This window comes from Cavia porcellus, unplaced genomic scaffold (genome assembly GCF_034190915.1).
Source record: "Cavia porcellus strain 051 isolate PalLab524CR breed Dunkin Hartley unplaced genomic scaffold, mCavPor4.1 scaffold_32, whole genome shotgun sequence".
Taxonomy (NCBI): Eukaryota; Metazoa; Chordata; class Mammalia; order Rodentia; family Caviidae; genus Cavia; species Cavia porcellus.
The window spans coordinates 43,983,737-44,007,569 of record NW_026947515.1 but is presented as its reverse complement, the minus strand read 5'-3'; the positions used below and the strand labels follow the sequence as shown (position 1 = coordinate 44,007,569).

General features: G+C 46.7%; 1 protein-coding gene across 2 annotated transcripts in view; it reads left to right on the top strand.

Moving 5' to 3' along the window:
• Window positions 1-8,293: 8,293 nt before the first annotated feature.
• Pmp22 (peripheral myelin protein 22) overlaps window positions 8,294-23,833 on the top strand; it is a 33,848-nt gene continuing 18,308 nt past the window's right edge. The window contains exons 1-3 of one of the 2 annotated variants that reach the window (XM_003466209.5): window positions 8,294-8,451; window positions 12,515-12,626; window positions 13,821-13,920. In XM_003466209.5, the coding sequence (XP_003466257.1) occupies window positions 12,549-12,626; window positions 13,821-13,920 (178 nt within the window). In that variant the 5' untranslated portion in view covers window positions 8,294-8,451; window positions 12,515-12,548. Of the gene's footprint in view, window positions 8,452-10,734; window positions 10,942-12,514; window positions 12,627-13,820; window positions 13,921-23,833 lie in introns of those variants that run through there. The other variant, XM_005002077.4, reaches the window with a different exon arrangement.

Here is a 23,833-nt window from a genome sequence, read left to right as displayed (position 1 = left end):
AAGTGAGAGCATGGGCCTTTTATCAAGTATTATATGGAGTCCCTCGAAGACTTCCCCTGAGGAACCGAAACCTTGACTTTCTCTAATTTTCTGCTTTGAGGGGAATCTCTTGTGGAGACTGGGGAGCAGCAAGAGCTGCGCTATCTTGTCTCCTTTATTGATTACCATAGTATCCACAAGAGATTGAACCATAATTTTAATGTGTCCTGTGTAGTCTGAGTCTATGACCCCCGGGACTACTATGAGACCCCGAAGGGCCGTGGAGGATCTCCCGATCACCAGACCCACGGAATTTTCGGGTAACGGTCCCTTAAAGGTGGTTTCAACCACTTGAACACCCATATCAGGCACTAATATAAGTCTGGAGGCGACACTGAGGTCCACACCTGCTGACCCAGGGGTGGCCCTTGTTGAAGGCTGCCATCCTGAGCTGTCCTGTCTCTGGGGCGGGGGCCCGCCTGTGAAGGGGGCCCCCTCTGGCCGTTTTTTGGCCCTCTAACATCTCGTCCACAAATACGGTTGCCCTGAGCATCAAAGACCGACCTACACTCCTCAGCTTTGTGTGATCCCCTCTTGCATCGCCCACAAACATATGGTTCTTCATTCCTAGGGCGAGGCCTAGCATCTGCATTGTTTGGGCAATGACGTTTAATGTGTCCTGGCTCCCCGCAGGCAAAACACCCTTTAGCCTTACATTCCCCTTCTAACCCGCGAGGTCCCCTCTGCTGTACAGCCGCGGCCAGGAGAGCAGCCACTCCCGAGTTGGAGAGCGGCCCCCCTATCTCTCTACATATCCTAATCCAGGCGTTGAGGTCCTTGTTCTTATGAGGAGCTATCGCTGCCTTGCACTCCTTTGTACATTGCTCAAAAATCAGCTGCCTTACCAGCGGTCGAGCCACTCCCGGATCAGAAAATATCTTATCGGCAGCATCTTGCATTCGGGCCACAAAGTCAACAAATGGCTCTGTGGTACCCTGAATTACTGGGAAAGAACCCTGCGACTCCTTATCGAGCGACTTAGGCTCCTGACAGCTGGTCTCTTTGGCCTCCTTGCCATTCAACTTTCCCTCGTCCTCGGAGTCAGACGACTCGGAGGCTAGAGCCCCGTCCTTCTCCTTAGCATCTTTGTTCCCCTTGACGGGCCCCTCTCGGGAGCTCCCTGACTGGGCCTGCTCAAATACCCTGCGTACTTTTGTAAGCTCTTGAGAGCTTTCTCCACAACCACCCTCGCTCTTAGTGTTGCTACCTAGCATGTTTCCCATCTTTTAATATGTTACTCACCGCGTGAGGCCCAAGGAATCCGCCACTTACGCGTGAGCCTGAGGGGAGTCTAAAAGCCCTGTAGGTGCGCGCCACCCAGAGCCCAGGCTTATCCCCAACTCACCTGTCTCGCAGCTCTGTACTGGAGCGTTGTCCGCTGTCACGTCTCGGGGGTGATCAGTCCCCGTGCGGGCCTCCAAATGTCGATGTCCGCTCCCGGCCGGCAGGAAGGACACACGACAAAGTCTGGCAGTGGACAACCTTTTCTTTTATTTTCCTTCTCCGTACAGCCTGCCCTGGGATCGCTCCCAGCCGAAGCCTCCTCTGGTCCGCTCCCCGCGGCTCCTTCTGGGCTTCGCTCCGAAGCCTCTACCGGTCCGCTCTCCGCGGCTCCTTTTGGGCTTCTACTTCCGGGCTTCTACCGGGCTTCCTCTTCCCCCCCAGGGGTGGCACCAGTATATATACGGATACAGTGTCCAATCATGTTAAAGTAAGCAAGGCAAGCTGATTGGCTAACATCATCAGTTGCCAGGCAGACTATATTGTTGAGCGGGTTGCTTACGCGGTAAGCAGGAAACTAACGTGCTCGATGGGAGGGGTAATCTACCTCAGGCTTTGCTCTTTACTACAGGCCTCACGTCCGCCAAGTGAGGCGACCGGGCTCGGGGCTGCGGCTCCCAACATGGGTGCACACTGTGAAGTTGTGGAGAAACAGAATGAAGGAAAAGAGAGAGACAGAGCCAGAGCCAGAGACAGAGACAGAGACAGAGACAGAGAGTGAGAAGGAGATATTAATTCAGAGGAAGAAGACAGCATTGTAGTGGCTGACAGACTATAGAAAATTATACATGGTATAATAGAAAAAAAAATACATGGTATTTTCACCATACCTATACTGACTAAAATTTTCAGTCCATTTTTATTCATCTGAACTGTGTGTCCTCTTTTATTTTGAAAGAGTTATGTAGACTCTTTCATTCAAAAGCACATATCTAAACTGATGAGCTTCTGGCATGTCAATGTCTCTCAAAAGAAAGATTCATGGTTACTTCCTTTTTCTGAGTGTCTTGATGCATTTTAAAAAGAATACAGTAAGCGTATCCAAACCCAAGTCCATGTAAATGCTTGTAACTTACAACATTGAGAAACCGGGTTCAATTCAGCACTCTCATGCCCCCCTGTGTGCCTGGATGTGATTTCATTTGGAGGTGGTGGAAAAGATGCAGTAAGACCTGCCCCGCAGCCCTTCTGGACTTAGCTGGAGCAGGTCCACTGACCATTTCCTCCACTTACGACAGAACATCACAGACTCATTAATGACGGACACTCAAGGATGAGGCAAATAATTATTTAACACAATTAGCCCTTTTATTTATTCAACTCTGTGTAAAGTTTCTTTCCCCACTTTATACTAGAATTTAGGAACCTGAGGTGTTAATTAGCCTTCTGTGACTCTGACAAAGTATCTGTTTTCAGTAACTCATAAGGAGGAAAGGTTTATTTGGCTCATGGTTGCAGCAGGGTCAGCCCATGGCTGGATGGTTCTGTTGCTTTTGTGCCTGTGGCGAGGAGGAGCATCAGGGCAGTCAGCACACGGTGAAGGAAAGCTGCTCACTTCATGGTTGTTAGGAAGGAAAAATATAGTGGAAGGAGCTGAGATCCTAATATCTACTTCAAGAGCACAACCCCAGTGACCTACCTTCCACTTGGCCTCAGCTCTTAAAGCTTCCATTCTGCCTCCCAGTAAGGCCACAGGCTGATGATCTAGTGTGGGTGTCCAGCACATGGCCCTCTGGGGACGTTAAGAATCCAAACCATAATGCACAGAACTAAGACAACTCTTGCACTGCGTTCTCCTAGATCTTCAGTCTTTTGGGTGAAACCTAAGACTGTACATTGGATAGAGGTGGGTGACTTTAGTTTACACTGCCATTTGTGTGGCTGCCTCAGGAGTCATCCAAGTTCCCCTCTCTTGGGATTGTTGTACGCCTTACAGGAGAGGTTTAACATACCTCCTGGCACACAGTAAATGTGCAATAAATTATAGGTTTATTTTGCATACAACAGAGCTGTCTCCTCATTTGACTGCATATTCTTCCTGGATACTATTTTTAAGAATTCCATAATCGTTCAAAAATTTACCTAGTCATACTATGGTTGGAGGTTTAGGAAGTACATGTTTTTATACATTATGAAAAGTGTTTACAAGAAATATTTTTTCCAATAAATTTTTGCATATCCATGACTTTTCTGAGGTGAAGCTGTAAGACTTCAATTTCCAAGCCCCAATTTTTAAAATAATTGCCACGTGAGGCCTGAGCACACCCCTAAAGCCCCCTGAATTACATATTTCTTAGGCTTTAACAATGGGGAGGAAACATGCTTGGTGCTTTGCCCAGTTTTTCTTTGAACCTCTTGAAAGTATTTGACCTTTGCCTGCGGCCTTCCCTGATATAGCCGAGGTTTCACACTTGAGAAGTGGCTCAGAGACTTGGTGATGGTGATGAGGAAAACATTTGCCTCAAGTTCATTCTAAGGACAACTGCTATTCCTCAAGCTCTGGGGTTCACCCAGGACATGCTGTGGGGACAGTGATGGGGTTGTCATCCCCGATTCCCAACTGGGACTGTTTGTGGTCACCTTGTGCTTCTTGCAGAAGATGAATGCCCACTTTTTGGCATGCGCGAACCAAGCATTCCCTGGGCTACAGCGGCCTTTTCTGCTCACTTCCCTCAAAGATCAAGCTGCCTTTCTCAGCAGGCCCATGCTCATCTGCAAAAGCCTCGAATATTCATTCATGGTTCTCCTATTTCATCCATTTCTATACGGCAAGACCAGTCAGTTTCCCCACCTCTGTTGGAGCAGAAGCCTATTTCTTAGGAGCAAGAGTCATAGAAAAATTTCAGAGTTTGCAATCCCAGGTAGAAATCCATTTCTGAGCCTCTTTTAACTTAAATTACCCCTGAATCCTTTCTCTGCTAGCTCATATGATGTCAGAGAAAAAACTGTTCTCTCCCCCTCCACTTGCATCTCAGGAATCTGGCTTCCCTAAGCAACACTGCATCTGGGAACAAAGAATCCCTTGTACTTTGTATTTTTTTCACTGCTCAACATAATTATTGTGTACTTTTTCTCTCTTACAGGTGAAGGAATGAAAGATGCAATTTATCCCGAGATGAAGTTGTGAATTTAAGGATGCCACTTAAGGAATGTGAAACTGAGCATAGCATCAGACTGCCTTTGCAGTCTGGGTCTCTGCTTACAGGGACAATCTTCCAGGGATCTGGACATAAGTTTGAACTTGTTTTGTGCATGATCCTTGTTTGTCAAGGAAATCAAACTGGCTCCTTCTGTTCCTTCTTTTCTTCCTTCTGCTCCTTTTCCTCCTCTTCTTTCTTTCCTTCCTTCTCTCCTTCGTCTCTTGCTTTATTCCTTTTCCTCCTCTTTTTTTGGTCTCAGCCAAGGTCAGGACACGCTAACTGAGTCCAGATGAAGCAGTAACCTGACTTCTGAGGTCTCTTTCAGACAGCTGCAAGCCAGGCCTGGCCAAGAACTCCCACACAGCTTGCTGGCTGCAGTGAGACAGGAAAGGCTTCATTTGTAGCATAAACACTGTCCAGATATTGACTGAGCTCCTGGTGAGATAGATGCTTCAATGGCCACTTCATCACCTGGACAAACGCTGAATTCAGACTTACCGCTCGTTGCTCTTTGAGGAGTCTGCAGGATGGAAAAATCAGAGGTCAGGGAATCAGGAGAACTAGCTTAAGTTTCTCCCCTGACCTTTGCTAGCTGGCCCCTGGAGAAAACGCTGTAGGCTCTTCAAGCCTCAGTTTTTTTCATGAAAGTGGTTAGCAGTGATTCCCACTCACATGACACTAGATGCAATAGACATTCAACTGGCTACAAAGTGCAGAAAGAGTGTTTTCCTCCTCTAGAGTCATCTTGGGTTCCATTCCTCACCCATAACAACGATAGTCTTATGAAACCAACTGCCACCTATGGGCAAGCTTTTGTCCCAGTGCTGGTGCTGTGCAGATATGGCTGTCCTCATACAAGTGCATGGCTTTGTTGGTCACACCTGACTGGTGACACCTGAAGTGGCAGGTGCAGTGGGTGGATGTTTTCGGACATTTTCTTGCCTTTTAATAGAAAAAGAAATGTGAATGCAGCAACCTTCATGAAATAAGGAAATTAAATTATAGTATCTATGGAAGCACAATAAAAAATTGCAAATACACTAGGGAGATGTTGGATACAACCAGGAACCAGGTAGGATGTATGCAGCACAGGACATCAGGCACGAGCTCATAACAGAGCATCTTGGGAAAGTCACTTGATGTTTTGCTGTTATGGGTTAAATGATTTGATTCATATAAAGTGTTCTGGGACAAGTCTGGCTCTTAGTGAGCGACAAGTACATTTGGGCCATTATTTAGTCAGTTGCTTCTAGATGATTTGATAGAGTTAAGCTGCTGGTGAATGGTACAGCAGGAAAGCTCAGGTATTGGAGTTAAACAGTCTTTTGGAATTTAACTGTATTTCCTCAGGGAAGTTTCACAATTCTTATTTTCCTTATGCATAAAATAGAAAGGATAATATAATAGTAATGTTGATAAATGTAATTGGGTGACTATCTTGTGTGATTATTTTGTTTCATTTTGCTTTTTGAGTCTAACTATGTATCCCAGGCTGGCCTCGAACTCCTGGTGATCCTCCTGCCTCTGCCTTCCGAGTGATGGGGTTACAGGTGTGTGCCACCACACTTGGATTCTGTGTCCCAGTGGAATATTGGCCATGGCTCTAAAAACTCACTGTTCAGTATACATTCTTGGGTAGAGGTTCTATCTGGCTGTGGAAGGAGATACATAGAGTGGGAAAAGCCCAGAAAAGTTTTTTCTTTGTTAGCTTCCTAGGGAGGCACAGAGCCCAGTCCAGAGGTATGGAGGCAGGAGCCATGGTACCTGGTAATGGGGGCTGGTGGAATTTATCTGCAGCCAGAACTAGTTCCCTAGCCAGCAGGTCCTGCAGGAATTCACTACTGGGAATGGACAAACAAAAGGAGATGGACAGACAGGAAAGCACGTCCTAACAAGAGAGGCTCATAAAGAGACAGCGGGCTGGATAATCAGCTTCATCCATTGCAGTCAAAAGCAAAATTTATATCTCGTCCCTCATCCTGCTCCGTCGTTTTCCTCTGAGTCCTTAGCTCCTGACTTAGACACGATCTCCTTAGTTTGTCTGTGTTTAATTCTGGCATCAAGGCAATTTAATCATGGAGGCACCGAGAAGGGGCTCTTTGTTTTTTTAATTTTTTTTTTATTTTAAAGAGATTAAGACAAAAGAGGACATAACAAAGCAGATCAGATCAGATCACAACAATGCACGCAACACAGCATTTCACCACAAGACAACCCCATTACATTGCTCTGAAGCCTTATAATGTCTGCATTCATTAGTTGGAATGGTTTTATCCTAGTTTGTTTGATTTTATTATCTGTGATAGTATAAACAGCTATTTTAAAGAAAAGAAAACATTAGAATAGTAAGAGCTGATTTAGCTCTGTAGCTAAGCTCTGTAGCTAAACAGAGCTGTATCGTCTTACTCTGAAGTCCTACGATGCTTTTATTTTTTGACAAAGGGGCTCTTTGGAGAAGACAAAAATTCACGCTGATGCTTTTCCAGTCATGTATAGATCATGCTAGAGAAAGGGTGAGGGAGAGGTTCCTATTTGTCTCTCTCTCTCTCTCTCTCTCTCTCTCTCTCTCTCTCTCTCTCTCACCCCCCATCAGGATAACCTGGCAACACTAAATTACAACTTGTATAGCAGTATGCAAGTTGCTCACACTCAATTTGGATTCCACTGCAAAAGAGGAAGGAAGGTAAATATGGGTGTACCAACTCCAGACAACCTGATGCACAACAGAACATTCCAGGCCAGGAGAACATTACAAATGACACATACCTGAGCTCTTTCCCCTAACACTGGTATCTGCATCTCTGGGTGTAGGTTAAGATTAAGTTATTGGCAAGTGACTATTCTAATGAGCAGTCAGGGCTGGGAACCACTACTGGGAAAAATAAAAATGGCTTATGCCAATGGCGAAAGTGAAACTGTTTTGTATGGATTGGAAAGATGCTGGCTGCAAGCAGAATAACTGAAGACCATTGAGATCTGCTCTTGACTGGGGAGAGTAGCAGCACATAAAGTTTCTGTGGCAGATAAGGACCTCCCCAAATTCTATGGGTCACTCCAGATTGGGGATCGCTAATATAAGAGGTGGGAAAGTCACCAGAATCCCAGGAAGCTCATCCAATGAAATCACGTCCCCTTTTTTTGAGCATCCACATAGGAGCAGCTGCTAGAGATGGGGGAATAGTTTTGAGAGCTTGAAGGAGTAGGTGCAGGCTTTAAAAAACCAGAACACCAATATGCCTTCATTTGCCACCTTCTGTACCACTTTCCAATTGGTCTTCTTGCCTGTCCTGCCTGACGCATTGGAACATTTTTGGTGGGAGTTTGTTTATTTGTCTCCTGAGAGTTGATGTTTAATGATGACTTGATGAAGGGCTTATAAACACAGAGCTGGAAGGCTCATTTCCCTGGTACACTGTGAGCATGCAGTGTGGGAGCTTTGTAAGAGGACACTGTCGATTTAAAATGAAACATATCTGGCACACATGTAACATTACATGCAGAGACCTTCCATGCAATAGATTTCATCACTGTGGAATTCACTGAACTGAGGAAAAGGTGCTGCGATCACCTGGTCCTTTCTGCTATACAGCAACAGGACTTTGGGGAAAACACCTTGGCCGTCCAGGTTTCAGACATACTCATAGCTCTTCTCTGAGTTAATTCCAGACTCTTCATTTTCTGAAGGACCTTTTGGGATCACCCTGTTACAGATGCTACACAAAACTGGGCACTGTCTCTTTAAATAGTAGAGGCTGAGAACCTCTCAGGCCACCATGACATATCTCAGCATTGGACCAGCCCCTGAATAAACTGGAATGAAGCCTGGTCTAGCTTCAGTTACAGGGAGCACCACCAGGGAGCATCTCGGACAGCCTGGCTGGAGGCAGCACGGCTTAGAGTCTACCAGCTGTAGGTCTCTGGCTGCCCTGTGGGAAGGGCCTCCCTTTGCAAAGATATCCGTGTGGAGGAAGGGATTACGCTGTTTGGCCTGGTGAGTTTTATTGGCAAATTGTGCCTCTTGGTGGTGTGTGATTTACAGAGAGCAACCCAGTCCCCACCCCCTGCAAAACAGCAGAAGGAAAGGATTGCGCTGGGGACTGTATGCTTGTGTGGGAACTGACTGTGAAGTCAGAGGGGCTTTTACAACCCTGTTTAAGAACTGCACGTAGACTGTGGCTGGAATGGCAGAGAGTCATCTGAGAGCAACCAGAAGCTATGATATCAGATGGCAAGGGCGAGAGGGGTCATGCATGATGGACAACTGTGGCATACAGCTGGCAAGTGCTAAGCAGATTAGGAAGACCCTTCCACTAGTGGCTCTGAAGTGAGCTCTGGGTGTGGCACAGCAGGACACACACTGCACTGAGTAGCATTTCCTCCTTCCCATCGCGGACCAGGCAGAAAGCAGGAGGCAACAAGGGACTGACGGGTTCGCCTGTCTAGTGGCTTATGGTGTGGCTGTGACTTAGGTATTTATTGATTAAAATACTGAATTCAAAAGAAAGGAAGAATTGAGTAGTGTATAGACTTAATGCATGCACCTTGCTAGATGTGTAATAATATTTTACTAGAAAAACAAAGGGAAGAAAATTGTGAATGAAATATGCTAATATTTGTAAAAAGTTTAAAACAGTACTAAGCATGTAGTGACATAAATATTGATTACATAAATAAAAGAATTACAGGAAACAAGGTAAGCATTTTAGGACACATCTGATCAATAAATGACCCAAAATGTAGAGAAAAATGCTTTGATTTCTTTAATCCTTCACTTGTATATGTCTCTCAGGTATCTGTAACTCTGGACATTACAGGTCATTTTAGTGCAGAAATAGTAAAGTCTGCCTTGAAGGGTCGGATGAGAAGGGCAAATGTATAATAATCTTCTTCAGAACTTGGGGACTGAGCTCGTATCTTACTCCAGATACTACTCTAACCTGTTTGCATATACCGTCTCCTTTAATTATCATCATGTACCTTTGAGACGATAATAGCCCTGTCTATGGATCAGAAAAGCTCAGCAAACTTCAGAAGCTGCCCAAATTCCCAACAGGAATATGCAAAGTGATCAGCCTTGCCTGAGCTCTGAACCATTGCACCCTGCCCCATACCCTCACTATCCAGGTGAATAACGGGCATCGAATAAATAATTGGCAAATATTCTTTTGAACCTAAGAGGTTTTTTTAAAAAGGCCATTCTTCGAGCAACGCTTCAAATTTATTTTTACTTAAAGAGTAAGAGGATACAATTAGCCACGCTTAAATAGTAACATAATAGGAAATTATTGGGGTCACTTGGGGTAGTAAGATTTTAGGACACAGTACACTAACTTGCTGTGTGTGTGTGTGTGTGTGTGTGTGTGTGTGTGTGTGTGTGTGTGTGTGTGTTGCACTGGGCTTTTAACACCACTTTTGGCCTTCAGTGCTTCCTTGGGTTGGCCAGCCTGCAGGGTTCCTCGGGCGCACCTGCGCTGAGCCAAGAAGAGCTAGATTTTCTAAGACGATGGGGAAACACACTCCAGCGGGTGTGAGTCAGCTGATTTCCCTGGTTGCTTTTCCCCCACCTCAAATGGTCACTTCCCTCACTTCCTTACCCCGTGGCCCGGATCCTGGCTAAGGCCGGCAGCCAAACCAGACTGCCGCAGGCAGGCAAACTTGTAGCCTGGTTTTGCCTAAGCTAGGAGGAGCCTGCATTTCAGGGCGCTGTCTCTCTTCCCCAGTCCTCCACTCTCATCCAAGCAGAACCCTTACTTAGGTCGGTCTCTTGGAATCCCAGGAAGCCAGCGCTCTTCCGAGGTGCAGAGACATTGTTAGCGGAGACGGGCGTGGTACAGCAGACTCCAGCTAAGACGCCAGGCAGGCCAACCGCGCCAGGACCCCAGAAGACAAGGATGCCTTCCTTCCTTAAGCGCCAGCCCCCATCCCAGCCTTTGTGGGTGGTCGACAACTTCAGCCAGAGCCCCGAGTGAGCGTATTCAGCTTCAATGCGCCCTTAAGCCTAGCGCTTGGCACCCGGGGGACAACTTCGGGCAGGCTTCCCCCAAACGGAATGAGGGGAACCCAGGGCCAGAGAATCGGTTAACAAAGAATTTCCATGAGCACAGCGGAGCCGGAGTAGGTGGGAGGTGCGCAACTCGGCGGCCTCTAGTTTGAAGTCTCTGCAGTTTTGCAGAGATCGGCTTTTTCCCCCGGAGGCGCATTTAGAGCTAAGTAACCGTCTCCCGGCCTCCCTCCCTCCTGCCCCCTCTCCTCCCCGAGTCCCGCCCTCCCGCACACGCTGACCCGGGACACACCCTACTGCAGCGACGTAAACGGGGCGTTGTTCCCGTTAAAGGGGAACGCCAGGAGCCTCCCACTAACCCCCTTGCTCCGCGCGCGCAGCCCCGCAGCACAGCTGTCTTTGGGGACTCCGGCAATCTTGGGAACGCACCGACTTTGTGCCTGAGGCCAACCTGATCTGGGACAGCTATTCCTTGGGGCTGTAAGTAATTTTGCGGGGAAAGTTGGAGGAGAAACTTGGGCGCCATCCGTCGTGGTGTGCCAGAACGCCCGGGATAGGCGCGGGCTCTGGCCAGGTCCCTAAATCTTCAGTCTGGAGCGCGGAGACCCCTGCGAGCCTCGCTTCTGTTTCCTTTCTACCCCCTGGGTTATATGTAGCGAGAAGTGTGTTTCTGTCTGTAGACCCCACAAGACAAGGTTTGCTGTCTGGATAGAAGACTCCTAAGGGCGGTGTTGTAAGCCTTGCTGGAGGGGCGTTGGCTCCAAAATGCAATGGTAAAACAAACCCCAACGTTACATCCCGGGCCGGGTCCTGGACCTCTGGAAGAACAGAAAACTTTTTGCTTATTTCTTCTGTGTAATCCAAGGTTTCTGTGAGTGTGTTATTCATGGAGAGAAACGAAGGCTTCTCAGATTGGCTACTTTTACAAACTGATTGAACCCGTTTCCCGGCCCAAGCCTCTGCACTTAACTAGTCCTTAGGGACGCAGCTGGTCTTCCAAAACTGTCCTTGTCCTCTGGTCATCATAACCTTTCAGTTCCCTCGAAGTCTGTAAAACTAGGTGGGGACCACAGGGCATCAGATGGAAGGTGGACCACCGGCCCTGATGGGCTGGAATTTTCCTCGTTCCCAAATCAGCACGATTCTCTGTGTCGCGCCAGATTATCTTGGGCTCCTGTCTGCCGCGCCCAGACCGGGTCTCAGGCTGGACCTGGTCTGCGTCTGGGGTCTATGTGCTTGAGGGCATAGATTAACCCTGCAAGCAGAGGCACGTAGATCTCACCCAGGAGCTGGACATCCCCTGTCCCTCTACTCCAAGTCTCGCTGGACAGCCTAGCAGAGCTCTTGGTGTTCCGAAAACCCTTCCAGACCGTTTTTTTCCCTTTCCACACTCCCCGGGCTGACTGCGCCTGACAGAGCCCTCAGGCCAAGCTGGAGCCAGGACTGCTTTTCTGGCTGGCAAGGTGGGAACTCCTCCCCTAACCTGGGTGGGAACTTTGGGGAAAAAGTAACGGATTGCAGTGCGCACTGAGATTTGGGAAAGCCGACTCCTGCAGCATCCCCTCGGGATCACAGCAGGCCTCTGGTGACCCCAAGTTTCCCTCTGCTCCAGGGGCAATTTGTCATCAGATCCCGGTTCTAGGAGAGGGTGGTCTCTTTTCTATCCCAAGTCCCCGGGAAGGTGCCAGGTCGAGGGGTGCCTGAAGTGGCCTCCCCGAATCATTCTGGAAACTCCTCTCCTCCAGGGGGATTTAGATGTTCACACTGTCTGTTTGGTTCAAAATGCAAAAGATGTTCGGTGGCAGCCTGGCCCTGCGGTCGCTGGGCGTGGATCCGGCTGGGAGCTGCCGCCCCCTCCCGGCGGCCCCGCGCGCGGCTGCAGGGCGCGCTCCCCGGCGTGGGCGGGCGGGCCAGCGGGCAGCGCCGCGGTGCCAGGCAGGGCATTCCGCTGGCGCGGGACCCTCCCTCCGCGCGCCTCCCTCGCTCGCCCGGCCCGCGCAGCTCTCGGTGCAGTGCGTGCCCTCACGCCCGCTTGGGCTCTCTCTTGGAGCAGGAAGGACCTCCGCTGAGCACACTTCGCTGCCAGAATGCTCCTCCTGTTGCTGGGAATCATCGTCCTCCACGTCGTTGTGCTAGTGTTGCTGTTCGTCTCCACGATCGTCAGCGTGAGTGCGCGGCTGGGGCGGGAGACACTCCTGGGGCGGGCTGTGGGTGACCCCTCTTCTGGGTTCCCAGCCCGTGCACCCCCTGGATAAGCACGGGGTGGTTTGCACACAACATAGTCTGAGATGCCTCAGAGTGCTTTTAACAGTGTCTGGCAAGCTGCCTCTTTTCAGTTGTTTTGAGAAAACCAGCAGAGTCAGGGGTAGTTAGCAAGCCGGCACTCTATTTGGTTAGCTGGCTGTTCAGGCCTCTGTTTAAACCGTATAATTTCAGGGCCCACTTAAGGAGCAGCTTCACCTTTTATTTTGATTAAGTTTGTCTAGCACTGTTTTCTTGATGCAGTCTGACTGAAGAACTGGAGAATTTGTGAAATTGTTTTTTCCAAGCCAAAATTCCCATGACTGGCTTAACTTGTAAAACATTTTAGGACTTAAAATTAGAAAAGGAGGTTTGCTCTATGATGTGACCTCAGTGTCTTGTTAGTCAAATCTCCACTGATATAAACAGGTCAGCAGAATACCTTTGGCTACAAAGCTATCAGATATCAGTATTTTTTTTTTACTGTGAAGATGAAACCCAACTCAGGGAGTTAAGTGTCTGTGGCTTTAACATCTTAGTGTAAGGCAAGTTGTAAGCATGATTTCCTGGTCTGAAAAATTATTCTTTTGGAAATTTGCATATTGCTTTATTATTTAAGAGCATCTTCACAAAACCTTAGTTATTCTAAAGTTAATCTCGTCAGATTAATAGGAATTACAAGTAAGGAAATGGGCTTAGAGAGGTGGTGATCTGGGGAGTAAATCCTAGAAGGGGAGGAGAGGAGATATAATTAAACGGAGTTCTGGTGTGAGCCCATAGCACTTTCTACCCCACTGCACATAAATAGTGAGTGTGTAGTATTTTTTTTTGACTCCTTACACAACACTGCACATAATAGTGTAGATGTGTATATGTGTGTGGGGGGGTATTTTTCCATTTATAAAGTGCTTTTCACTCACAGAAATGGTGTCTGCCTCCATATATACCAGCCTGCCACTCTCTTATTCTGGGTCATGACTGAATTTTACTAATGTGTGTCGTGGGCAGGGCAGGGCACGGCAGGGCTCAGCCTGGCAGCCAGGTGGGTGGGGCTGCTGCTATTTGCCATCTCTTGGCCTGCTCCCTTCACCTGACTCTACGTATCTGATTCTTTCTAGCAATGGATCGTGGGCAATGGACACTCAACTGACCTCTGGCAGAACTGTAGCACGTCCTCCTCCGGAAATGTACAGCACTGTTCCCTATCATCTGTCAACGGTGAGACTGGCTTTCTGCTCCGCAAACTTGTGCTCAAGTGTCAGTTTCTTAGTGTAGACCTGGAAATACTTAGCCTCAGAAGGTATCACCTAGAAGGCTGTTGCCGTGGTGAAATGGGATGTGACACAGACCAGAGAAAGGGGGCCTTTGCCTCTTTGGGGAAGCCAAGATCCTGGGGATGATCGTAATTCCCTCTGCTTAGAGCAATGCCCTTGAGTTTTCTCCTGGGAGCTTTGTAAAATGCTTTTAATGAGTCAAGGAATGTGGATACAGGTAAGCAATAAAGGTGGCCTAAAAACTAAAGCATAACCACATCCCACTGGGACATGTGATCTAAGGGGAAGTCTTCTGTCTGGTGGGTGCCTCTGCCTCTGGTGCCTGTCTTCCTGCTGCATTTGCAAGTGGGCTGTTCCAGGGACGACTGGGCCAGCTTTGGTGTAACAAGACCACCTTTTCAGGTCTTACGACTCAGCTGTGCCACATAGCACTGAAACCTTCTGAGTACTTATTTAAAGGGATGGTGGTCAGAGGAGTACTCAGTGGAGCCCCCATATGCACAGAGGGGAAGGCTAGGCAGGAAGTCTTGTATCTTTGGACATGCAGGTGCAGAGGTGATGGAATGTACTGTGTGTTGGCTGGTAAACCGTAGCACTAGGCACTCAAGGGCCAGAAGGCCTGGCTCACCATGGTGTTGTGTTCCAAAGGTTGTGTCTTCAGCCTGTAAGAAGGAAGTGCAGTGCTGTAGGCTTCCCTACAGTGCTCATGATCTAATATTGATGTTGGGGATGTCACATCCAGTGAGATCAGTTTGGATCCAGCTCAGTAAAGCTGGCCATGGAGTGGCCCTTGGTTCTGACTTTGTGTAATTCAGTACCCTTGCTGGATTCTCTGTTCTCTTTGCTGCACACAGAAACACTGAGGCATGTTGCTGTAGCATTGTGAACCGAATACCTAGAACATTCGTTATCAATAGAAACTGTTAACACATTCTTGGGGCAACATATATGGGGCCAATAAATACGGATAGAAAACTCAGGTTTATGTTTCCCCCTCCTTGGGGAAGGAGATGGGTGAAATACCCTGGTCCTACTGAAGTGGGTGGGGCTTAATCTTCTCTTGAATGTGAGAGAGATTTGAATTAAAACCAGCCTGGAGATCATATGCTGAGTTGACAAGGCCAGTTGACAACCAAGTAAAGGAAACATTCAGCACTACTGTGAATGTGACCGTAGGGCTGCTTGTCCCCCAAACCACAGACAGCATCCGTTTCCTCCCCCTGCAGGGTCACAAGTTCCCTAAAGACTCAGTTAAGGACGCTCCTTACTCGCTTCTGCCACCTGTCGGTCACAAGTGGTGACTCAGCTGGGGAGGGTAGGATTTCTCTGAGGCTCCGGGTCTCTGTGTCCGCAGGCGCTGTCCCCAAGAGGCATCTGGCCACGCGGGGTTGGCACAAACTCCGGGACTCTTGGAACCGGAAGGCGGCAGTTTTGGCAGGCATGTTAAAGCCAGGCTGAGTTTCAGTAGAAACGAGGCAGCAAAGGAAATGCTAAATAGTAGTCAATCGCTCAGGCCAGACAGCCTATAGGGCCCAGAGCAGCTGATGACTTTGCAAACCTGTAAACAGCTGTGACTTTGGCACTGGAAGCAGATCTCAGAGAGGCAGGCACTGGTGTTATTTTAAGCAGGAAATTTCTTACGTCTCAACTTGATCCTTCTGTTGCCAGGTTCTTCATGAGCCCATGTGCAGTGACTTCTGTGGGTTCCAAATGTGCCCCATTGCTCTCAGTGGGGACAGGAATGTCTGATCGCCTCCATATCTCTCTTATGGGCTCCCATGGTAATTTAATTTTGAGCAATCTGGACATGCCCCTAAACAGCCTGGGCGTGTTTCCACCGAGACTTATTGTAAATTAGAAGTTTCCATTGCTCGCCCCTTCCTCCCCATAGTAATTATGTTTGTTGTCATCTTCCTGCTGTGTCAGCCTGTGTCACAAGCTCTGCTGGAGGTCTCTTTGGCCTTTTCCATCGGAGTAAACGATTTCAAGTCCTATGGCGAAAATGCATAAAACTTTTAGAGCATTAGACTGCTTTTTACAGATCAGCTAAATTTGTTCCAAATCATTTACTTTGCTCCTAGAGTGCTTGAAACATACTTTAAAAAAGTAATCCAAAGTGATTTTTAAATTGGTCTTCATTTGCAAATAATCTATTGCAAGTCTATTATGTGAAAATACCTTGGTTGGCGTGGCTTGGCTTCATCTTTTGTTTTGTGAAAGATCTTGCTTTACTGCCCATGCTAGCCTCTAATACTTGTGCTCAGGCAATCCTCCTGCTTCAGTCCCCCTGAGTAGCTCTGTCTCCAGCTGTGACTTGCTGTTGTTTTTTTCCTGAAAGAGCTAGCTTCTGTACCTCTGCAGGAATGACTTCTTGCATTATTTCGTGTGTAAATAATCCCCCCCTGGTATTGTGCTTTGATGTGGAGTTTAGCATCTATGCCTTAGAATTTGAAGGAAATGTCTCAACTCTTTCCCCTGAGGTATCTTTTAATACTAGAAGTAGTTTTAGATTTCTTATTAACTGCCTTCAACTCTTCCTTGCTTCCAATGTTTTTCCCCTAAATTTATTTATGTACATTTTGGCCTCTGCCTGCTCCTGGGAGTTTGAATATCTTGCAAGCCATGGAAATAGAAGGACCTGAGACTCATGGGCTTTGCCCTTGAGGGTAGTGAGCTTCACTGAGGAGTCCAGGCTCACTCATGGGGGAACGAGTGGAAATGAATGGAGGAATGACTCACTCACTATGAGATCAGGTGCCCAAGGAGTGGGGGCAGGCAGACAGCACCAGAGTTCAGCGGAGGAAGCGGCAGGGAGATCTCCAGTAGGAGGAGGAATTTGATCCATCCTTCAAAGGATGGACAGGATTTAAGTAAATACAGGCAGGGGGAGGATATTCCCTGTCTGGGCAGTTCTATGACCTAAAGCAATGAGATAGCAATGCTGGGCTATGGTAGACCAGATGGTGAGTATTCTGAATAGAATTAGAGGTACACAGGACAGAGCACCTTCAAAAAGCAGTGGCCTCAATGGGTTCATTTCTCTCACATTAAAAAGAAGTCTGAAAATAGGCAACCCAAGAGAGGTATAGTGGTTTTGTAAAATTGTCAGAGACTCAGGCAATTTATAGCTCATTTCTTTGGCATCTCTTGAGTTTGGCCATCAACCCCATGGACCAAAGGCTACTAGAGCTCTCCCCATTTCATCTGTACTTTAAGGAGTGTGATGAAGGAAGCAGGCAGGAAAGGATACATCCTTTAAATGGAATGTCTCCAGACTTCCGTCCACCTACTAGACAGTTCCATTGGAGGTAGGAGAGGCTCCTCCCACAGCCGGCATCTTCAAAGTCAATCTTTACCTGCTTCCTCCAAACCACCACTGTCTGGTATTTTCAACATGGCTCCCGCAGCCAGAAAATCAGATGTCTAGAGTCTTTCTGGATGCATTTTCTTCTTTCTCAGAATCATCACAGGTCCCACAAGTCATCCCATCATTTTGGTATCTGTGGCCACACCTGTGGACACCCCATCTCCTCATCTGTCCGAACCTCTGATGGAGGCTCTGGCCAGCTGCTTTGTGTGTTACCTGCTCCTTTGTGATTCCCGTTTCAGGTTGAGTCCAGGGTCATGTTTTTAAAACAAAAGCCAAAGTGAATCACTCCTGATTCTGCAGCCTTTCAGAGGCTTCTCATTGGTCATCATTTCCAGATGAAAATCTTTAACAAGGCCCACAGGAACTTAGCCTAAGGACTGTTTTCTGTTTCCCTTAGACCTCATCTCTCTCCTCCTCTTCATCTTTGAATCTTAGCACTTTGTTAGTTCCCTAACTTGCCACTTTTAGGATTCTTTCTTTGCTGTCTCCTCCCCAGCCTCTTTCCCGCCTTCCACCTTCTTCTGCTCTTTTTAGTTTTTTTTGTCTTTTTCCTTTTTATTGGTACCAGGGATCGAACTCACGACTGCCTGCTTGCAAGGCAGACGCTTATGCCACTGAGCTAAATCCCCAACCCCCTCTTCTGCTCTTTTTTTCAGCATTATCTGTTGAACACGTCCCATTGCTAGATGCTGTTGTGAACAAGAGCTCAGTGCATGAGCACAGATGAGCTGAGCACAGTGCTGGGAACTAGAAAGACAGAAAGATGACCCGGGGGCACCTGATGAGCCTCTCATGGAGCTTCTATGCAGTGTGACATCAAGTACAAGATGGGCAGAGAGGGCAGTGCATGGCATTGTTGAGGAGCAGAGACTGGGCCAGAGCAGTGGGAACAGGATTAGCTTGTCCCAAAGGTTCCTGTAGCCACTAGGGAGGAGTCTGATATGTATGGATGCATTTTTAATTTGGGTGATTTCATTTAGACCTACTTGAAGAGCTCGGTGGTCTCCTTTGTTCCAAGTGGAAGTTACAGCCCAGAAGCTGTCATAAAGCAGAATATATCAGAAATTTTGCGAACTGCAAGTGATTTCAGTGCCTTTCCTGCCCTATGTCTTTTCCGTAGTAAGACCTTTAGTTTTAAGATCAGAAGATAGTTACAGACATGATTTTATGCTAGAAAATAACTTTCTGTCTCTCTTGGTTAAGAAAAGGAGCCCCAGGGCATGGCAGACAGGGAAATGGGCTGACAGCTACACAAGAAAAATGAGACAGAGACAAATAAGACCAAATGGAGTCTTGGTTTTCAAACTGGTCAGATCTGGGAAACTCTGGTTTGGGCTGGGGCCATACTGAGCCTCCTCTCCAAGTCCCTGTGGTTGAGTATAAAATCTACTGACCCAGGCAGGCCAGGCAAACATTGACCTTGCTGTTGAGTGAGCTGGGCGAGTGCTTTTTGTTTTGAATTCTTCTGTTTATGCAAATATTAATTCCTAGTTCATGTGAGCACTCTTCCATTCCTTGTTCCCTCTGTATGGACTTGATGGGTGGTAGAATGGGTCAGATCATGACTATCAGGCCACAGACTACTTGGGTGCCTGGAATCCCAGAGGAATTTTCCTGGTCCCTTCTCCTGGCCTTCATTAGCTTCAGAGAAGCAACGGAGGTGGGGCAGAGATAGAGTTTGTCTTTGGTAAAACCTGGCTCCTAGTACCTGTTTCTGCTTACAAAGTCCTCTCTTATTTTAAAAGAAAAGAGGGATGATAAACTTTTTCATACTACAGAGTTAGGCATAAAAATCATTTTCATTTCTAGATCCAAAGCCATGCTCAACTTCAAAGCATGAAAAGAATAATTGGGCCCTCCACTAGTCTGTGTCCAAAGCATCTTTTGCCCCTCCAGTGTATAAGAGAACTACCCCTGTACCCCAACTCTGCCCCGCAATGGCACCCCCTTATTTCTTGTTGATAATAGGCATGTGTGCTTAGCCACAGTGTCTGTACTGGAGCCCAGACCAGAGATGAGAAGACAGCTGTTCCATGCCTGCCTTTTCCTAAAAAATGGTGATGATAACAACAACCAATTCGTGTCATTTAATAGGTTGAGTGTGGCATTAGATCAATGCTTTGGATTAAAACGTAGAGAAGGTAGTCTTGGCAGTCTTACTAGCTTTCAACATGAGCTTGTGGTAGTTTCCTTCCTCTGTCTCATCAACACGACTTCAGGCTTTATCTTGCTCCTCTGTTTGATGGCATTGTTTCTCTGCCAAGAGCACCAGACCATTTCCTTGTCTGTGGCTCAGCTTTGGATCAAATTTGAGAAAACACAGAAGCCCTCTCCGTTCATGGGCTCATGTATTGCATTTTAAGGTCTTGTGGCTCCATGGGCCAACCCATAATTTCTACTTGTGTCATGGGCCTTGATTTTATAGGCCCCTGTGGGATACCAAGGGCTTGGTGAGGGAAAAGAAGAATAGAACAGGAAATATGGTGACAAAATTCTGGCGTTTTAACCCTTAACATTTTTCATGAGATGCAAAGAGTTAACACAAGATGTTTATTCCAGCCTGTGTCTGCACTGTATGTCTCTGGAAGCTCATATTCTTTGCTTTTAAATCACCTTTCATCTCAGACTCATAATCTTTGCTTTTAAAAAAGCCCAAGAAAGATCACTTGAGCCTAGGAGTTTGAGACCATCCTTTGGAACACAGGGAGACCTTGTCTCAAAAACAAAAGCAAAAACCTTTTTAACTGCATCTCTGGGATTTCCCTAGAGCTAGGAAAACATCCCTGTATTACAGGAGCAGAAAATGATTGACTGGAGATGGTAGATGTTGATTTGGTGCTTGGAATGTCTGGAGCAAATCCTTCTGAGTGTCTACTCCCCACCCTGTCTAGCCTGGTGTGTGTCCACAGTTTGTTCATCCTGCCGACATGAGACCCTCTCTCTTTCAAAAGAGCTCTTTTCATGTTTGCAGAGATAGCAGTGACATCCATTCATTTATTCATTGAATATACTGAGCTCATCCTAGGTACTAGGCTCTGTTCCAGAAATGAGGCATACAGAGATGAAAAAGAAAGCCTGGGTCCCTGCTCTGCAGAACTCACGGTGAGGTTGGGGACACCATTCTTCTGAAGATCTGTGGGAAGGGACTTCCTGAAGATAAAAAGAAAGCCAAAGCCCTAAGGCCCCTGGGAGAGAGTTTGGTGTAACTCAGTGCATGAACCGAAGGACGGTGAGACAGGAAAGAGGATGAGGAAAGAACTTGGCTGTTGTCATCATCGGAGGAGCTTGGGACCTTGCTGCTGAGGATAGCTGCTGTTCACTTTTGTGGAGCTTTGGTCCTTACTTTGAGCAAAGTTTCCTGACACTTGGAGGGGAAGATGTGAGCTCTTTAATCTCCAGGAGAAACCTGTCACACTGGGTTCCTGATATGAACTTGGCTGTTTTCATCAGTGGAGGAGTTTGGGACCTTGTCACTGAAGATGAGTGTCATACTTTTTGGGGGATCCCTGGTCCTTACTTGAGGGTTGCTTTTGGCTCCATTGAGAACCCTCAGTCTACTGGCACAGATCCTTTACCCCACTGGCACAGATTTTCTAGCTTCCTTTGGGCCTTCCCAGTGCAGATCCATTGGATAGACTTGCATGGGGCATTGTTGTGGGCTCTAGGTTCTCTGCTGAACTCTTGCAGGTTATTGCCATGGGATCCAAGCTCTTGGCTGGAGTTTCTAGGTCTTTAGTGTTGTGGACAGATTTCCTGCACTTTCTTTGTACTTGACTCCTTGGGTGCCATTATAAATAATTCCACAAATTATGTGTCCTGTATGTAATTGTTCTCTTGCAACCTCTGATTATAACACATATGTTCAGGCATTCTTCTAAGGATAATGCACTTAATCTTTCTAAGAACTGTAGAGAGTAGGTGTTGGTTTGGCTAGAGGGGCAGAGTAGACAAGGAGACAGGGCTGGTGACATGTTTTGCTGCCCATTAGATGAAAGAGGTTGGAAGAAGAGTGATTAAAAGTGACTTCTAGGCTTGGGCCTTAATAACTGGGTCTGAAATGGAGGCTTAGACTAATCTAGATGCATCAGAAGTGGAACAGGGTTTAGGGGGACAGAAATCAGGACTTCAGTTTTGGTCAACAAAGAGGTCAGCGAAACATTTCTTTGACTTAGAAGTCTATATGTAGTTCAAGAGAGGGGTCCAGGCAGGACTTTTATTTGAATCTGGAAATTCCTATTAACTAGTCACTTTTATTGTCACTGGGCCAGACTGTATGATCCCCAATTCTGGTTTCTGGTCTTGGTGATGAGTAACATTATTTGGGGAGTGGTTGAGAAGAGAGATAGAAGGAAGTCCACACAGTCTGAAGCTGAGGATTGGGTAGTGGTCACAGTGGGTCCAGGAACAAGGAGAGACAGACAAGGAGAAACCAGAGCTCTGAAAGAATGCCATAAGGTCGCATCCTTTGTCAAACCCAAGTCTGTCTCTTCTTTGACATGTCCAGTCTTTTCTGGTTACCTTCATTAGTGGCTGGTGTGCTTCGGATTTGCAATGTTACTCAATGGACTTAAACCTCCATAGTGGTCCCTGGACCAGCACGGGGTGACTACAGTCTCTTCTCCTTGTGATGTCTCTTCAAATACTACATTTGAAGAGCCCAAGTTTCATCTTCTCTTCTCCTAGTAATGCTGCCCTGCTTCTTACTGTGGCTTCTCTGGTGCTGGTGAGGTTCCTCCCGAGTCCCAGCTCTATAAGTGTGGTTGGATGACCATAGCATGGATCTCTTCAGCTCCTCCGAGCTTGGGCTGTGGTTTGTCTTATGAGATTGATGAGTGAAAAATAAGAAGCTTTCTCCTTTCACAATATTGTCCCTCCTTCCTCAGTGGTAGGATCATTAAGTTCATTAAATTCAAACATTTTGACTTCCTATACCACAGTGTATGGTAGATCGAACACTAGGAATCCTTGTTCTTCACCATGTCTACTTCTGTCAAGTTGGGTAAACTGAGGCTAATAGCAGCATGGGCACTGAGCTAGGTCCTAGAGCCAGAACCCTCTCATTGCCTGAATTCCAGGACCTCTGTGCACATTCAGGATATGGCCCAGGGAGACTCAACATGGAGGTGGCCTTTGGGCTGAGTGTTGGAGATGGGTGGAATTTCAGTGGGCATGGAGAGCAGAGAAAGTCTTTGTGCTTGGGGGAGGGTGGGTGGTGTTCTGCGCGTGGCGGAGGTGGGGATTTTGTTGTTTCTAGGGCTTGATATCCGTGATACGTGGTCTTTTTGCATACTTTTGGGGAAAAGAAACGATCTTGTTTTATTTTCATGGTACTGGGGATTGAATTGACACTGAGCTACATCTGCATTGCTTTTTTATTTTTTTAATTTTGATTTAGGTCTCACTAAGTCACTAAATTGCACAGGCTGGGCTCAAACTTGTGATTTTCCTGTTTCAGCCTCCTGGATTGCTGGGACTGCAAGCATGTACCATCATGCTGAGGTTTTTATTTGTTTATTTTTTAAACAGACTTCCTTTTAAACCCACATATCTTGATGTAATTCAGTTACCCTTGTCTGTTTCCCACTTGTGCTGCTTGTGATTATGGTACCGAAATGGCCTTTCTATCTATAGTCAATTTATATGGTCAAATTCAGTGTTTTGTTCTATTTTTTTTGAGACAATGACTTGCTGTGCAGTTCAGGCTGGCCTTGAGCTCACTTTGTAGCCCAGGCTGGTCTCAAACTTGCAAAGATCCTCTTGCCTCGGTCTCCTGAGTGCTGGGATTACAGGTGCATGCCACCATGCCTGGCTAAATTCGGTGTTTTCAAATGCACTATTTGGTTTAGAAACACTAACCTTTAAAAGTTAAGCAGACTTGTTTAATGAAAAGACTTCTGGTGGCCTTTAATAACTCCTTGTATATTGTGCATATGCGAGGAGAGAGGTTAAAATTCCTGGTCCTGGAACTCACAACCCTCTGCTTGTGTCACCTGTGGACTAGGTCTCTCAAGAACAATTCTTTGAGAAGCAAACCTTCCACGATCCTCCTGATCCTATAGCTTTTCAATAAGATGTGAAAAGTTCCCAGTAGTTTTCCCATGTTCAGATATCTGCATGATATTCAAGTCCAGGAACTGGTTAGTAGAACAAAAAAATGGTATCAACAAGATAAAAAACAAAACAACCAAAAAACCTGAGAAACTAGTTCAAGTGCCTCTAAATTAGGGGTGTAGCTCACTGAACAACTGTGCAAATTGCTTTTAACCAAAATGCTTGATATAGGAGTGTATGAGTTTGTGATTTGTTTCTCCCAGATTTTAGAATATCTGGGCATACATAATGAAGATACCTTGGGGATTGGAACTAAACCTAAACACAAGATTCATTATGCCTTATATGTACAGGTTGAAGATAAGTTTTTTGACTGAAGGTAATTATATGCAGTATTTTAGAGTATTTGCATTTTGACCATGACTTATCACATAAA